At 48.5% G+C, this 17630-nt stretch overlaps 5 protein-coding genes across 5 annotated transcripts; 1 reads left to right on the top strand and 4 right to left on the bottom strand.

Moving 5' to 3' along the window:
- Positions 1 to 108: 108 nt before the first annotated feature.
- On the bottom strand, positions 109 to 1780 carry N7516_005614 (aldehyde dehydrogenase family protein; the record flags this gene model as incomplete). Its single annotated transcript, XM_057218334.1, is given in 5 exon segments — positions 109 to 272; positions 337 to 406; positions 460 to 1116; positions 1134 to 1660; positions 1722 to 1780. 5 exon segments carry the CDS (start codon positions 1778 to 1780, stop codon positions 116 to 118), a joined length of 1470 nt encoding a protein of 489 aa, XP_057080217.1. The 3' UTR covers positions 109 to 115.
- Positions 1781 to 4275: 2495 nt separating this feature from the next.
- Positions 4276 to 5145, bottom strand: N7516_005613 (fungal specific transcription factor domain-containing protein; the record flags this gene model as incomplete). Its single annotated transcript, XM_057218333.1, has 1 exon — positions 4276 to 5145. One exon carries the CDS (start codon positions 5143 to 5145, stop codon positions 4276 to 4278), a length of 870 nt encoding a protein of 289 aa, XP_057080216.1.
- Positions 5146 to 5336: 191 nt separating this feature from the next.
- Positions 5337 to 6647, bottom strand: N7516_005612 (class II aldolase/adducin domain protein; the record flags this gene model as incomplete). The annotated part of the gene is made up of 3 exons (XM_057218332.1): positions 5337 to 5516; positions 5587 to 6193; positions 6238 to 6647. 3 exons carry the CDS (start codon positions 6645 to 6647, stop codon positions 5337 to 5339), a joined length of 1197 nt encoding a protein of 398 aa, XP_057080215.1.
- Positions 6648 to 7057: 410 nt separating this feature from the next.
- N7516_005611 (MFS general substrate transporter) lies at positions 7058 to 8756 on the top strand (the record flags this gene model as incomplete). The annotated part of the gene is made up of 5 exons (XM_057218331.1): positions 7058 to 7241; positions 7295 to 7426; positions 7481 to 7640; positions 7836 to 8440; positions 8491 to 8756. 5 exons carry the CDS (start codon positions 7058 to 7060, stop codon positions 8754 to 8756), a joined length of 1347 nt encoding a protein of 448 aa, XP_057080214.1.
- Positions 8757 to 9787: 1031 nt separating this feature from the next.
- N7516_005610 (uncharacterized protein) lies at positions 9788 to 16412 on the bottom strand (the record flags this gene model as incomplete). The annotated part of the gene is made up of 11 exons (XM_057218330.1): positions 9788 to 9791; positions 9842 to 11942; positions 11984 to 14319; positions 14378 to 15001; positions 15067 to 15091; positions 15146 to 15331; positions 15391 to 15525; positions 15582 to 15695; positions 15776 to 15818; positions 16056 to 16336; positions 16400 to 16412. 11 exons carry the CDS (start codon positions 16410 to 16412, stop codon positions 9788 to 9790), a joined length of 5862 nt encoding a protein of 1953 aa, XP_057080213.1.
- Positions 16413 to 17630: the final 1218 nt, after the last annotated feature.

Here is a 17630-nt window from a genome sequence, read left to right as displayed (position 1 = left end):
TTATTCAATTTGGATCGTATACAAAAAGAAAAATCATATATCATCATTTCATTGGATTGAATCACCCAACCACTAGTAATTTATTGTTGTTTTCTGTTTTTGTTGGGGGTTTTTTTTAGAACAGAGCATCGCCCAGGCGGTAGTGCACAGTCTTGACCTGGGTGTAGTTCTCAAGAGCGTAGGAACCGAGCTCACGGCCAATTCCGGACTCCTTGAAGCCACCGAAAGGAGCCTGGTAAGAGATCATGTTGTAGTTGTTGATCCACACGGTACTATAATAGAGTTAGCTTTGTTACAGCAGTCCTTGATCGGATATAACAATCGGATAAAACATACCCAGCCTTGAGAGCGTTAGAAACGCGGATGGCAGTGTTGATGTTCTTGGTGTGAACGGCAGCAGCGAGACCTGAATACAGTTAGGAAATTCGGAGTTTCACGATGAATGCAAACGATACATACCGTAGTTGGTACTGTTACCAATGCGGATGGCATCGGCCTCATCCTTGAACTTGGTGACGGCGATGACGGGGCCGAAGATCTCCTCCTGGGCGATCTTCATTTCGGGAGTGACGTCGGTGAAAACGGTGGGCTGGATGAAGTAGCCCTCGGTACCGTGGCGCTCACCACCCAGGGCGATAGTGGCACCCTCGTTCTTGCCGTGGTTGATGTACTCCATGATGCGGTCGAACTGGAGCTGCGAAACCTGGGGACCCTGGAAGGTGTCACCCTCGAAGGGGTTGCCGAGCTTGTTCTGAGCGGCACGCTCCTTGAAGCGAGCGACGAACTTGTCGTGGATGCTCTCCTGGACCAGCAGGCGAGAACCGGCGCAGCAACACTGGCCGTGGTTGAAGAAGATACCGAAGTTGGCCCATGAGATGGCGTTGTCGATATCGGCGTCCTCGAAGACGATGTTAGGGGACTTGCCACCCAGCTCGAGAGTGACCTTCTTCAGGTTAGACTTGGCGGCGGCCTGCAGGATCATACGGCCGACAAGGGTGGAACCAGTGAAGGCGACTTTATCAATGTCCATGTGGTTAGAGATGGCGGCACCAGCAACACGACCGAAGCCGGAGATGACGTTGATGACACCGGGGGGAAGCCAGCCTCGACAATAAGCTTAGAGGCGTACAGACCAGACAGAGGGGTCTGCTCAGCTGTCTTAATGATCACGGTGTTACCGGCAGCGATAGCGGGACCAATCTTCCAGGCCCACATGAGAATGGGGAAGTTCCAGGGGATGATCTGGCCACAGACACCAACGGGCTCGTGGCGAGTATAGGAGAGGGTCTCGGAGTTGGTGTCAATGGTCTGGCCAGTGATCTTATCGGCCCAACCACCGTAGTAACGCAGGCAGCCGGCAGCATTGGCAATATCGACCTTGGCCATGGTGACGGCCTTACCATTGTCGAGAGCCTCAATGGAAGCCAGGGTCTCCATATCACGCTCGAAGAGGTCGGCCAGCTTGGTAAGCATACGACCACGGTCCGAGGGGGTCACCTTCTTCCAGGGACCCTCGAAGGCCTCGCGGGCGGCCTTGACAGCGATGTCGACATCCTTCTCGGAAGCCTCGTAGACGGAGGTGATGGGCTTTTCGGTGGAGGGGTTCAGGGTTTCGAATGTCTTGCCTTCAACACCCTTGATGAATTCGTTGTTGATGAACCTGAAACGAGGAACCAATTAGCAATTGTGTTATTGATATTGAGGGAGGGGTAAAAGCGTACAAGCCGAGGGGCTGTTCATAAGTGACATGGGGAGTCTTAATGGTAGTGGAGAGCGACATGGTTGCACAGAGAGGGTAGAAAGAGAAAGCGGAGGAGAGGAGGAATCTTCAAGGGTTTTTATATATGTTGTACTTGGTAACTTGGGTTATACTTGGAGAAAAAAATAACTTCGTCTTTGGTTTTCGTTGACTTTCTTGACTTTCTTCATGCGGGGTCAACGTCACATGAGCCACTTTTTGTAATGTAACGGTATGAATACCTGTTGTATTGTCACTTTCCAAGGTTCCAAGGTGGTTATTATTGACCTCACATTGTTTTAATCATGTAATTATGCAGAATTATGTTTATTAGTTACGTATATATTACTTAAGAATAGGTTGCATTTGTACATAGCACAATCTCTTATAACTACTTAGGTATACCTAGGTATACCTGTACTCCGGATGTACCTAATATGTACAAAGTATTGCAGACTTTCTACGGAGTATATTGCCCCTCTTTTTTTTTTTATAAAAAAAAAAAAAAAAAAAGAAATACAAGGTCCTTGTCTTCGAGGTACATATTAGCTCCATCAAAGAGGGCTTGGCGCAGAAGCATAGACGTAATACAACAGTCTCGGGGTCTCGGGTTAAAGCTGACCTCGGGATGTACCTACATGTACTCCGTAGGTACAGGTGCGTCCTTTACATCTACTTTATGTACGAGTTTATCTCAACTACTCCGTACCATCATGTTTTATCCTTTTTACACAAAATGCCCCTCAACGCCTACTTTTCATTTCGGAAGGGCCAAAAGAGGGGCAAGTGGGCCTAGAATGTGATCATCGTCATGTCTCCGTACGCGGGCTAATATCTCCCCGGTGACACTACCAGTTGGGGTTAAGGTATGTCTTAAATCGGCCGAGAATATATTGTTAAGTCTTTATTTTGGAGTTTATTGTTGAGACTGAACTTCAGGGGAAAGTAATGGTGACATGACTTCTAGATTAGGAGATATTCAATATGTAAAATCCTCTGAAACCCCAGAAAACTGCGGCAATATGTATCCATGCTATTACTTTCGTAATAGTCACGATAACATATAACATGCAGTAGCCGCAGGTTAGCGTCGACCCTTATTCTTGGGAGCGTAAATGAACAATTCAGCCTAGGTCATAAATCGTCGGCACAAAGTCACGACCCGACGCAAAGGTTACTCTTAAGATACACTCCTATGTTATAGAAATTCAACAGATGTGCTGAAAGTCTCACATGCTACCACAACCCCACCCGGAACGTTGAATCATCTCTTATAATTCCACTTGAGACACCGACCATAAATCACCAATAGTCCAGATGTGACCAAAAACTTTCAAAAGTATCAAGAGGGTCGACTGGAATAACTTATCTTTTACAGGCTTAGATTTACCAAATGGATCCATTATTATACCAAGATTCTTCGCTAGTATTTCAAGTATCATTCTCATGTTTTTGTCGGGATCCCAAACCTTGTGATTCTTCTGTAAGATACTAAAGCGAAGAGATATGCCGCGGTTTGGTTATCGTCGCTAGGAACAGCATCGAACCACTTGACCTACACGGGAGCAATCACAGTTACTGGTCAGATCAGAGAGTAGCAAAAATGTTCATCATAATACCCAACCAGCGAAACAACATGAATTCAAAACGACTATGAAAGCTGACAACATGGAGATCTGACAACAATCACCAAAGAGTTATTGTGAAGTACAACTGTACAACTAACCATGGACCTTAGGTTTCCTTCTAAATTTCAATGCTGGAAAAATATGGTATTAGGCATACTGTATATAAGCATACACTAACATCTTACTAGGTTTTCTTTTTTTGGATGCTCTTCTTAGGGTCTTTTTAGTTGTCTTTTTAGTTGTCTTTTTAGTTGTCTTTTTAGTTGTCTTTTTATATAAGGCATTATTGTTGTGGTGGCCTTAGGCCCCACATTTGTGCCTCAGGCATCAACCCTCTCAACTGTAGATATCTAGCAGTTTCCTCCCTTCCATAGCAATCAACTCCCTCTCTACTTCCCAGACTCTATCAACAGTAGTCTGTTCATCAATTATAAGGCATCATCTGGGTTCAATATTACTACTAACTACATAACTAGTTACTGCCAGGCAATATAAACGAGTTATGTGACTGTGATCCCTATAGTCGCCCGTACACGTGATCCAGATGCATGTATCCAGATTGTCCTCCTTGAGGGATTAGTTCAGTTATATTCAGTCATACAATTGGTGTCGTCGTGCCTCATCATGTCGCTAAAAACTGTGGTCGCGACTAAGGCAGAGGTTACGTAATAACATATTGGAAGCCCTAATATTAACCCCAATAGGCAATTCATAGGTCCTCTCTATATAGGGCAGTCTTCGCTTCCGCTCGCTGTGCGCTCAGATCTAGGGTAACATATTCAATACTTGATTCACAGGGCTCGACAGTCGCCGCCATCACCGAATGCGAAGGTGGTGGAGAAGTGGCGCGTTGCGGCACAGCACGGAATAATAAGAATCCAGCTTTGCTATATGAGTAGGCTCCTGCGCTCAAATGAGACCTTGAAAGTGCCGCAAAATCTCATCCATCTCCCACCCTGGGGGACCTTGTCCACTCGAGTTGCCCGCTACAGCTTCCAACTGCATAGGCTGAGCCATACCAGTTGAGCCGAAAGCATTGTATAGGTCTATGAGGTTGTTGCTCATGTCAAAGACGTCGGGGATTGAAGTGCCAAGGTCTGGAGTGAAGGTTGAGTTGTTGTCCATCCAAAGGCTGTCCGGCCCGATAATGGTCTCTCCGGTGGTCCCATGTTGCGGTTGGTCTTGGTCTTGCTCCCATGACTTAGAGCTTAGAGCAGCGGCCTCAGTGATACCACTGGTATCCTTCGCAGAAGCCGCACCTTCTTGACTGCCGAGTGACCCAATGACAGGTAAAAGACCACAAATGCTCTTCCACGGTCTGCGGCTAGCGGAGCTGTTGCGGGAGAAGCCTTTGACAAGCTCAACGGCGGACTCAAAAGAGTCCCGGCATGTCTCTACAAACATACTCGGGGCATGGCAGACAGCGAGAAGCAAGATAGCAAGACCGCTCAGCAGGTAGAAATGATATATAGGTTGTTGGCGAACGTATATATCGCTCGTTCCGTTCAAGTGGACCAACACCTCAATACTGTCTTTGGCGATCTCAACGACTAGACGCATACTTTGCATATCCGCCTTAACGTTGTCGGGATTCAGCACATGGTGTCGATGGATAAAAAGGCGCATATAATTGCCGCGGAGATAACACAAAGTCCGGAGACGGTGCAAAATCCGAGGCTGATTGCTCGGCGCGAGCCCTAGGCGGGGATGTCGAAATTGTAATTTTTGCGGGATCGACAGAAGCCAGTTTTGAGTGACAAAGTCCAAGTAGTCCTCCATCTCTTTTGGTATCCATTGTGACGAGGAACCATATGGCGTCAACGCTTCCCATACTCTAGAGCAAAGTCTGTCTTGCATAACTGACCATGCACTTGAAATACAAAAGTTCGCCGTCGGGTTCAGGCAATTTCGCATCGATGTCGCGATCGTCAAGTGCAAAGGAAAGGCTGGTGCCGAAGCTCCATCGACGGTCAAGCTCGTACACTACCCAGAAGACTTGAACGGCGAATTCGCGAGTGTCTGCGTCTGTGAAGTGATTGACTAGGTAGGCTCTGCTTGCGGTGGAGGCCCATCTCTAAACACTGCCGCGCAGCTCGGCCAATAGCACGCCAAGCGAACAGTTCTTTTTCGACATGGCAGAAGTAGATGCTCTGTAACCAATTAGCAGTTTCTCTTCTCGACAATTTTAAGATCTGCATTTGAGGGCTTTTTTAGACATACTAGTATGGCCATGATTTGTATATCTTTCAGTTCAACTTCAGAAGTACTCGATATGCTCCCAACATCCTGTTCCACAGCGGCGATCAATTTGTCGCAGAGCTCGCTCTTCCCTTGCGGCTCAGTGGTGATCGCTGTTGCAATAACTATTCTCAGTATGTGTATATCCTTGCTTTCAAGTTTCGGTGAGATGACCTCCAGGCGATTAGAATACCTAACCAGCTCTAACATATGTGGAAAGTTAAGCACTAGCAAGTCGGTATCAAGGATCGGGTGGCGCAGCGAGTGAGTCTGACGGGTAGCCTCAATGGTCGGGCCAGCAGTCAAGATACCGTGATTTCCCAGTAGCGCCGCCTTCTTATTCCCAAGGCACTTTACGATACCTTTACCATCTTCAGGTGCTAAGACTAGACCTGCAAAACTAGTGTAGAGTACGTGGTCGTTGTGAAAGACGCAGAAATCTTGAGTCAGCATATCGAGTGTTCGACCGGTTGCGCATATGGCCCGACCATATAAGCTGTGTGAGTGGGCCGCGCAGAGAACATCTAGTCGCGCTTTATGAATTTCGGTGTGGATTGCATACGCGGCTAGCATCCCATTAGTATCTTTCCTTGACCAAGTGAGTCCAATTGGGACACATTGTAGGGAACTCACCATAATTTAACCATCTTATTTTTTCCTCCTTCTACCACTGTACCGTCATGATCCACGCGGATCAAGTCCTGATCCCGAATTAGGCTGAAATGTGTGCCAAATGGATTCACCCAAAAGCTATCGGGGTCAACAGGATCTCTAAGCGTGATATGGCCTGCGACACCTTCAGCTAGCCCAAATTGTGCGAACACTCGGAAGGCGATGGCGAGGCGGTGCTTTAAGTATGCGTGTTCTTCGTAGGGATCCGAGAATTTCGGCGGACTCTCGGCTTCTTCATCAACGTAGGGAGGTGATGGGTGCCCGGATGTGTATTCAGGCTGCAAATGCTTCTGGGTCGCTAGAGGATTAGACTGTGTGATGGAACAGCCCGACGCGACAGGGTTGTCTTCAAGAAAAACAGGCAGTGACATGATAGTGTTGTGTGCTTGAGAGAAGGGTGTCAAAGAAGATTCGCAATAAAAGACTTTGAAAATGTTTCATCTAACAAAGTTGATAACAAAGTTGATATCAACGACAGTATTTCCGAGCACGTGCGCGGAACCGAAACCCCAGCAAGGTCTCGGTAGTTCTTACTTGCACCTTTTACCCTGCCCGGATGATTTCCAAGTGCGGAAGCGGAGCGTGGTCTCGATCGCGGGGTTGCAAGGTTCCCCGCACGATGTCTCCATGCCCCATGGGGTCATTCAACCAAGGGAAATCGCATGGTAATCGGCAGATGGGTGGTGTTCGAAGTGCATATGTACCCGGACTGCGCCTGAAATGATCAACCCTACAGCTATACTCGAGTTCCCATGTTCAATTTTATCGATTCCCAGCCAGGATGGACTCCAAGAACTCTTCTGAGTTTATTGAGAAGCTAGACACTCAATCCCAAGGCCGTAGTGCAGATTGGAATGAGGCCACACGTCGAGCTGAGAGGAAGTTACGCACCAAGATCGACCTTTATATCGTGCCAACAGTCGCCTTGCTCTATCTTATGTGCTTTATTGATCGGGCGAATATTGGTGAGCGAGTGCGAGATGATCAACCACAAAGGTTCCTCCTAATGATGGTGCAGGTAACGCGCGTCTTGCAGGCTTTGAACAAGACCTAGACCTTCATGGGTATGACTACAACACAGTGTTATCAATCTTCTACATCTCTTATATTCTCTTCGAGATCCCAGCAACGGTTTGCTGCAAGCTGCTAGGTATGGCTTCGGAACCTTGGTATATAGACCATCTACGCTGACGACATGATTCAGGCCCCGGTTGGTTTCTACCATTAACAACCCTCGGCTTCGGCGTCGTCTCTGTCGCGACTGCTTTTGTGCGTACGCGCGCTCAGGCATGTGCAGTCCGATTTCTCCTGGGCATATTCGAAGCAGGCATAATGCCAGGCATTGCGTACTACCTCTCGCGCTGGTATCGCCGAGCTGAACTTGCATTCCGCCTTGGCTTATACATGACCATGGCACCGCTGTCCGGTGCCTTTGGTGGCCTTTTTAGCTTCCGGCATTCTAAAGTTGTCACATTTCGGATCTCTGCACGGATGGGAAATGTACGTTGTTGAAACTTCGGGCACTTCCTTAGATTCTCATCTCGCTGACAACGATCTAGGATTTTTGCCGTCGAAGGCATCATAACTATTATTCTCTCACTCATCGCCCTTTTTACCTTGACCGACCGGCCTGACTCCGCCCGCTGGCTTTCTGAAGACGAGAAGGAACTTGCTACTAATCGCGTCAAGTCTGAGCGCATAGCCCAGGTCGTTCTGCTTGATAAGATCGATAGAATGAAGCTGAAGCGCGGCTTTACAAACCCCATCACAATTGCTACAGCATGCATATTCATGCTCAACAACATCACAGTACTCTCAATCTCTTTCTTCCTCCCGACCATCGTCAAGAGTATCTACCCAGGCCGCACAGCCGTGCAACAACAACTCCTCACTGTGCCCCCATATATTGTTGGTGGCTTCTTCGCTCTCTTGATACCGGCACTAAGTTGGCGCTTCGATCACCGGCAATGGTTCCTCGCAATTGCCGGTCCCGCGGCTATGGCAGGATTCACGATCCTCCTGGCTACACTTGATGCGAACGTGCGGTACGGAGCCATCTTTCTAACGGCGAGTACGGCATTTACGCTTGGTGCGATGTGTAATGCACAGGTCAGTGCAAACGTGTTGAGTGACTCGGCGAGGAGCATTGCAATCGGGACGAACGGTTCGTATTTCACCAGAGGATGTTAGACGGGATACTGACCGTTGTCGTAGTCATGTTCGGCAACATTGGTGGCCTCGTTGCAACCTGGACATACCTCCCTGGGGATGCACCAATGTACCGCATTGGTAATGGTGTGAACCTCGCGTGCGCCATTCTTTGGACGAGCATTGCTATAATGACTTTCTTCTGGATGAGGTACGACAATAAGAAGCGTGAGAAATGTGAGGCTGGCACGCACGAGCAGCTTGCGGGGTTGGGTCAGAAGGAAGTTCATGATTTGGAGTGGAAGCACCCTGATTGGCGGTGGAGACCGTGATGAGGCATTCTGAAAAGTAGTATGTATTGATGTTTTGAACACTTCTGTAAATACGTCTGTATGTAGCGCGAGAATTGGCCCTAGAGCAATGACGAAATGTTGAGGTCGGGTTGTGCTGAGGTGTTGCTTGGTGCCAATATAAGTTGAACCCCTCTTTTAGGATTAATTGAATTACCTTTGTTTTACGGCCGTTTCTTGCCCTGATCCCTGATGTAATATTTTATTAGTTGAGATGATTTCGAATCAGTTACTAGTATACTCTGTATGTCACGTAAAAAGACACGAGAAAACGCGTTGATTGAGAAATTCCCAAAATTACAGAGGTTCACTAGAAAGTGGTAGTTAGTTAGTGCTTCCCTACTGAAAGATAGTATATATCCAATATCAAAACATCAACATTCACCTTTTCGGTTATATCTCACCCCCCACCGATCAGATTCTATTCAATACTAACATGCGCACTCATAGTATTCCACTTATTCCAAATCTAAAATTTGAACTTCATGTGATCGGTAGAAGATCGTAATACAACGATCACAGAGTCCGCTTTGTCAGCGCCTGCATGGGTTTTTATGCCTCCACCGAGTAATTGTTTATCAAAATCCTACTCGTGTATGGAGTACATGATTAACTATTAATGTCTAATAAGTCAGCGTATCATGAAACAAGTATCGAGAATACTATCTCTATATGTTGTGATTTTGCATTCCGGAAAAGTATTTTACTAGAACACCATGAAATGTCTCCCAACCGACCCATACAAGAGTGCAACTTCTCTAGATCTGGGAGCACAAAGGGGCAGAACAGGGTATTATAAGTATCTCATTTGTCTTGCTCGCACTTCGTCCCCTCCATGTAGTGACTAAGACACTATCATCATGGTCCATCTCAGCATAATCATGCCTAGCATAGTCCACATCACCATCGTTATCATCATAATCATCGCGGTCGTTGCCAAAAGTATTGCCAGCATCATTATCATCATAATCGTGAGGACGACCATGTTTACCCCCATCATCATCTTGATCATATCATCTGCATCGTGTTGGTCATAAGCACCGTTATACATTCTCTCGCCATTATACATTCTCTCGTCGTCCTCAGAATAATTATACGTTCGTCCCTCGTCCTCTTGATCAACATCCACGGTAGAGGTTGTTGAAGAATAACCACTCCTAGCAGCGGTTCCAAAAAAAGCAATATGGCTAGCAATGCTCTTCGTTTGTGTGTTGGAGGAAAAGGAAAGTTCGCTAGCAGGCGAAGACCTGCGGCCAACGTCCTTCGGCAAACATGTCGACTCAACAGACCGTTCTCTCTTGCTGGGGTTTGTTGCTCCATACCGGATGAGTAAGTCTCTCAGGTGGTCATCTCTGGTTTGCAGTGAGAGTTCAATGGGTGTATTTCCGTCCTTCGTTTTGGCATTGATGTTGGCTCCGTTGTTGAGCAAGATAGTAACCGTTTCGCTGTTTCCTTCAGAAACTGCAAGGTGCAGTGCTGTTTTGCCCGAGTAATCCTGTAGATTCGGTGGTGCGCCTTGCTCCATGAGCAGATACACCACTTTTCTACGGCCCGTCGCCGCAGCAGAGTGCAACGCTGACCAACCGCGGTTGTCCACAGCAAGCATGTCGGCCCCAGATGTTAGAAGCAAGCGGGCCACATCATCATGATCTGATGCTGCGGCTAGGTGGAGAGCCGTACATGCGTCATGAGCGCGACAAAGGATATTACTGCCATTTTCGATCAGAAACCGCACCGTGGAACATTGACCATTCGAGGCGGCGATGAACAAAGCGGTCTGGCCGTTTTCATCTTGCACCTCTGGATGGATCTGCTTAGAAATCAGGTATTTGATGATATCAATACGTCCGTTCTGTGACGCTAAATGCAGTGACCGCTGCTTCATGACTGCAGAGTTGGTAAACGATCTGGTCGATGAAGCGAAAAGGCACTCGAAGATCTCGCGATCACCCATTAGTGCCGCAAGAAGCACAGGACTATGGCCTTCAGAGTCTATCGCTTCAAGATCGGCTCCATTTTTGGTCAGACAAGTAATTACATCGAGATGTTTGTAGTATGCCGCGCGGTGCAGGGGGGTTTGCCCGAGCGAATCGATATCGTTGACGTCGGCACCAGCCTCTATTAGCATCGCCACGATCTTCGCATTTCCATTCATTGCAGCTGCTTGGAGTGCAGTGCCATATAAACCACTTTGCCTCCGTGTCGGTTTTGCTCCGAACCTCTTCTTGATTGTCTCATACGGGTGCCAAATTTCGGCTGAAGATCCTGTTGTCTTTCGCTTTATAATATTGGGCCCTCCCAAATATTTAGGTAACCCCCCTTGGCAGAGAAGGTTGGCCCCGGCACTGATGAGCAGTCGGACTATGGTTTCGTGGCCCCCTGCGGCTGCGGCCTGCACTGCGGTGCCATAATGGCCCCCTTCCGTATTTACGTCGACGCCACGATCCAGAAGGAGGATTACCGAGTCTTCTGCACCATTATATGCGGCAGTTTGGAGAGCTTTCCAAGGATCCTCCTGACCGATATCGACATTTCCCTTGGTATCAAGAGGGGTGTGCACAATGTCTTCGTGCTCGTCGGCTACTGTCATACTCGGAGTGACGTGCGTCAGACCCGGGTCGGCCAGGTCAGACTGCCTGAGGGAATTGGATTGGATAGTAGGACTCGCGCCACAGTGAAGCAGCTTGTTGACAATCGCCAAATCCTCGCAAGATACTGCATTCTGTAGAGCTTCTTCCAGATCCGTGGGGACAAAATGTTTGCTTTGGATGGCCAGCGGTAGTAGTAGCTCCACGAGCCCAAGCCTTTTGTGGAGAGCCGCCTCGGAAAGTGCACCTATGCCGTTCCTGTATCTCTCCTGCTCCGAAGTAAGTGGGTCCTGCATTTCTAGCAAGGTGATCACCACACTTGGATTTGACACGCAACATGCGTGTTTAACAGTCGCGAGATCAACTAGTGCACCACGACCCAACAGCAGATTTACTACTGCCTCTTGGCTTGTCTCCAGTGCCATGCACAGTGCACTACACAGGGCAGATTTGACACGAGACCTGGCGCGGCCCGACTTACCGGAGCGGCCATCATGATCGCTACTCGTGTGGACTCTGGGCGGTAGCGCATCTAGCAAAAGGGCGACAACCTGACTGTGGCCTCCTGCTGCCGCAAGTACTATGGGATATGTGGGATACCCCCAGTTGGTAGGTTGGTACCGAGTTCCTCGAGTTCCTCGGCGACGTCCATATCGAGGCGATCATTTTTCTTCCAGGGATCTGCTCCCTGCCCGAGAAAGATGCCAACGAGCTCCGCCTCCCCAGCCAGCGCTGCATGTTGGAGGCTTGTGGCCCTTATCCCTCTGGAAGCAGTAGCTTTCGCCCCCTTCTCAAGGAGCCATCGCGCGAGGGAGTGATGACGCCCCGCCATGGCTGCTTGTAGCGGTGTGTCCAGCCTATTCGAAGAGGCATTCGGGTCTGATCCACGGGCTAGGAGAATTTCAGCCACTGCCTGGTGACCACCTAGACATGCCAACTGCAGACAATCTTCAACTTCGGCCTTTGCCTCGCACAGCATCTCCACGACCCGCGGGTAGCCGCCCGCCGCGGCAGCCCCGAGCGCACTCCCAAAGGCTCCGCCCTGGACATTGGTATCAGCACCGTGCTGGAGCAAACTATGCACTATAAGATCGTATCCGTCTCGAGAAGCAGCTTGTAAAGCTGTGCAATAATCGCCTCCGGTTAATTGGACATCGGCCCCCGAGTCCAACAAGCGCTGAACTAGAAGATGATTGCCGCTACGGCATGCTGCGTGAAGGGCAGTACCATAGACGCCCGCCTGCACGTTTACTGCAGCGCCTGACTGCAACAGAAGCTCTGCTAGCCCGAGATTTGCCTGCCGGCAAGCTGCTATCAGCGCCGTACCATGCTTTCCTGCTTGCATGTTAGGGTCGGCTTTAGCAGTAAGAAGTTGCCGGACGATGCTGGTGCGCCCGGCTGCGGCGGCACCCTGCAGCGCAGTGCCATATTCGCCACCTTCACAGTTAGGTGATACCCTAGGATGGCTTAGCAGTATCTTGACGACCGCGTCATGGCCCGCTCGAGCTGCAATATGCAATGGTGGACCAAAGCCCTCCGCTAAGGTGTTAACATCTACATGTCGATCTAGTGATAACTGGAATATCTGCTCTTCCAGCAAGTAGCGCGATACAGGTGGCTTCTGACCTCCAGGGACACGTTGATTTTCCAGTATATACTGGGCAGCAACCTGGAAACTGGCGTCCACTGTAGGCTCAGCAGTAGTCTTATCTTGTGCATTGTTTTTCGCCCCGCCTGGTGCGTTCACATCCGCCCCGGAGTTGAGAAGCCAGTTGACTACCATAACGTGACCGCGGAGACAGGCTGCATGTAGGGCTGTGCTGAACTGGCCACCGGTGATATTGATACCCGCGCCATGACTGAGAAGAATCTTAACCACATCTACATGGCCATGGAGAGCGGCACCGTGTAGCGCTGTCCCATACCGCTGGCCCTGAGCTTGTATGTTGGAGCCCTCCTTTAGCAACATCAAGACCAGGGATTCGTAGCCGCCCGCGGCAGCCCGAATCAGAGGGGTCTCACCGTCGGTATCAGTGAGATTTACATCAGCGCCTGCCTCGCAGAGGACCTTGGCAATCTCCTCGTGGCCATATTCAGCGGCGAGGTGCAGGCCCGTAGCACCCATGTCATTTACCTGGCAAATTAAATCTCCGTTGGACTGGATGCAGTGGCGAACAACCTTGGTGAATCCAAACGCACAGGCAGTGAAAAATGATGTGGCTGGTGAGCTAAGAGCTTGCATGATCTTGTCTTTATGAGGATCATCCCATCCAAGAACGAGCAAAGAAGCAGGCTTAATCTCGGGAAGCCAGGATTGAAACCACGGCCGCTCCAGGCATAGGTCATCCAATGCATCATGTATGGTCTGGATTTGATGTTGTTGGCCTGCCTGCGCTACATGTGAGGCCCAATATAGCACTACATAGTAGTGAAACTTGTCGCGGGGCAAGGAGGCCGTCGGTGGTTCTGACGCCAGGTTCTGCACTGTGGCTAAACAGAGATTGGCCACCGCTGCATGTTGATCTGCAGGCTGCATACCGTCTTTGAGCTTGAGAAAATCACCCACTGATGTGTGGACGAAGCGGATTTCGTTGCTGTCTTGATCGACTACCACCAGATCTTGACAGCTCTCAAGTACCATGGGAACAGTGACATTTGAACCTTGTATATTGTAGCCAATCCTGTCTTTTCCTATAAAGATTGTGAGAGCCCGAATGAGGTCCTCTGCCGGGACAGGGGCCCGTGCGCACAATAGCCACCGGAACAGAGTCAAGACAGCTTGGCGTGTTATCGATCCTTGTGGACTATTGGTGATAATTCCGTTGTAGATAGTTTCAAACAGCTGGAGCAGAGCTTTGGGCAGATCCGTGGATGGCTCCAGGTCCAAATCAGGCCCAAATATGGTACTGTCTGACTGGAGGAGTAGCATGTTGGCACGTAGCTTGACCCAGAGAAACCTGCTTTCGTAAGCTTGGCAAATTTAATACAAAGATGGAGAGGAGTTTGTAAACTTACATGCCCTGGGAGTCCTCAACCAGCTGCTGTATTGACCTTTCCTCCCAATTATCCGGAACAGAGTGAGCACGTTGCCCCATCCTTTTGACACATTCCGCGGCTCTATGCCGAGCATAGGCCCGAAGGTCGGTGCAGTCCTTGCCCACATCAATGCCATTAGATGGCCACGAGTGGAATCGATCCAGAATGTTCAACCATGGGCGACTGGAAATGAGGATTTTGACTCGCCCCCCACCTACTCTAGTCAATAGACGATCAATCAACTCAAGGAAATCACCACGGAGATCTTCGGCGCACTCGTCAATTGCATCAATGCAGATCGTGGTAGTGCCCTGATCTATGAGTTCAAAGAGAAGTCTTATTGCATCGTTCCATGCAGGACGTGCTCCTTCTGCAATTGCAATATCGCCCCCCTCCTGTACCATGTTCTCATAGGCGCGAATGACTTTTCCGCGCAATGGGGCCGAGGGTCTTGGGCGAGCGAGCTGTGCTATTAGGCAGCACACGAGGGTCCCGGGATCTTGCCATCGTCGATCGGAATCGTTGCGCGAGAAGAACGCATAGGCAAGAGGGCTACTTGGCGCATGCGCGTGTTTGGTCTGGAGGCTATCAATGATCGTGGACCTGGATTAGAATTAATATTGGCTTGTTATTGTCACGAGAAGAGTTAAGAGAGAAGTCAGACGTACATCAGTGTGCTCTTGCCCGTGGCCGCTGGGAATCAGGTTAGTACTTTGTTTTCTCGAGGATGAATGGTACAGAGCTTACGGAGTCCATGGAGCCATAACAGATCTGATTTGCTGGAGACACGCCATTGCTTGTAGTTCGCTTCCTCGAATATCCAGTGCCCCGAGTCGGGCAAACGAGCCTCTAGCTTCCGTTTATGAACCTCATCCAGGGGGAGGCGAGCCAGCCACTTGAGGATCCGGCGCTCTTGCTCGTTTTTTTCATGCTCTGTACATTGCGATAAATGGTCAGCTCAAAACCAGGAGCTATAACGAAGTTCAACTTACCTGTCCAGCTGTTCGTTAGGTTGACCAAACCATCTCGGATGAATTGGATAGGCTCGCGGAAATACTGCAAGCCTTCTCTCAGAGCATCTTGCTCTCGCTTGATCGAGTTGAGTTTGGTATCCGAGTCTCTGTTAGCTGCGAGCGAAGTCAGCCTATAGCTGGCGAGTCAAAGTCCGTGCAAGATTGTTTACCTTGGGCGTCAATCAATCGCGCCGACTCGTCTGCAATTCGCTGTTGCTCTTTGATCTCATCCATCCATCCGTCGAACTCATCATAGGCAAGAAAGAGGCCCTTGGGGATTCTCTCTATTTGATTTAGGAGAAGGGTAAGTAATCCTGGCAGTCAACCTTGGAGGCGTTCTTTCCAGAGGAAGGGAAAGACATACTGATCCATTTGGCGGTAAGGTATTCTTCCGCCTTCAGGAGGTACTTCAGCGCTGTAGCATATAGCTTGACCAATGCCTTTTCCAATATATCTTGAAGAGGGAACGTGGGATGCAAATACAAACACTCAAACAAAGCATATCGTGGAACCAAGCCGGAGAAAATCTCAATTCCTTCACATACAGTCTGATTACTTTCAAAATCCTTCACCGAAATCTAGCGTGCGCCACCAGGTTAGCCTTTTTTCAACCGTAGAACATCCGAAAGAATCCAAGCACAAACCTGAAGAACCAACTTGATTACTGCCCAGGGGACTGCCAGGTGGGTGGGGTCGATCGTAGCCACAGAATCACCGATGTCCTTGAACTTCGAAAGTCGTTGCACCACCCGGCCAAGCACTTGATATAATTTGGATCCTGTCTCATTTTCCCTGTTATGACACTCTTCTTTCTTGCTTTCGGCACTGGACAATACACTTTCGAGGTTCACCAATTCTTGGTTGCGAGATCGAATTTTATTTTGAAGTTCGTCGTCGAGTTTCTCGATAGCTTCTTCCCAAAGGTCTGCCGTGAAAGAGTCAGACAATAAATATATTAAGAATATACAACCATACATATTCTTCTTACTTCTTTTTGTCATCTTGGGTGTCTACGATGCAATTCCTTTGACATCTACTGACGTGTCAGTTGACTAGGATGCTGACAGACATAATAATAAATTCATACCTACATGATTTAACGATTTAACCAATGAACAATGACCACGTATTTTAGAATGCGCCACAATGACAGCGCAAGAGTAGGGTATTGGCGTTGTGCCCTACGATATCTCCTTGAAGTTGTCGGTATGATTCCGACACTCCCACTTCGAGAATCATTGTCGGATTCTTCATTCCTCCGCCTTTTGAATCCAGCGTCATTCGTACTCCCCGGAAGGAGGGCTCATATTCTTTCAGTTGCCTCACGGTGCTGCAGCAAGGTTGAGTACATATATATATATAATCAGGATTCGGGGTTGAAGTAGGTAGTTCGGAGTTTAAGATGGATTGGATGGCCTCGTTAATTCGTTCAAATTGATGGAGGATAACGTGGAGTCGGTAGAATCTGACAAAAGAATCACAACGCCGTGCTTGTATGGTAAAAATTCGAGCGGTATGTATCACGTGGTTTAGGAGACTCACGTGGTATATATTTTGATCACGTGCTTCATAAGGTCTAGTCATATGACTAACCCTAGTTACCATAATCACGTTACAAGTAATCCTCTCGACCAATCAGAGGCCAGATCTCAAATCTAAGATCCAGTACCTATTGAAATTGAAAATCTATCATTTGCGGGGGCGAAGCGAAACAAAATTATTGTCTTTCAGCACCAGTCATGTTCGTGTCTACAGATGGGACGTAGATAAGATCCAGTCTCACTTTACAAAAACTAATGTTGTACGGAGTAGTTAGTTATTAATTGAAGCCTACCGATGCTGGTTAATAAAATCAATGCCTTCTAAAATGGGCATAGGGACTTTTAAAGTAAACTGAATTTGGATTGAATGAATTGAGTCTGAAGTGAATCTGAAGTGAATCTGAAGTGAATCTGAAGTGAATACATAGGCAGATCTCTTGGTTGCTAGTTTAGCGGTGAATCTTTATAGTAACCCTTTTGAAGGTTCAGTAACGTCGAACCCAGCCGGGTGATCATAGTCAACTACTGGATTTTACTAGGACATTTCCGATTGAAAGTGACCCACAGCCCAGTTCTTTCTTTCTGTAGAATAGGAAGGTATAGACGTAGTTACGACGTAGTTGGTACAGATTAAGCAGGCACGATGTTGTGTAGAGGGTATATATATCATGTTTTCCC

The sequence above is a fragment of the Penicillium verrucosum genome (assembly GCF_028828655.1).
Source record: "Penicillium verrucosum strain IBT 35672 chromosome Unknown utg000001l_segment0_segment0, whole genome shotgun sequence".
Taxonomy (NCBI): domain Eukaryota; kingdom Fungi; phylum Ascomycota; class Eurotiomycetes; order Eurotiales; family Aspergillaceae; genus Penicillium; species Penicillium verrucosum.
This window is presented reverse-complemented; position numbering and strand designations above follow the sequence as displayed.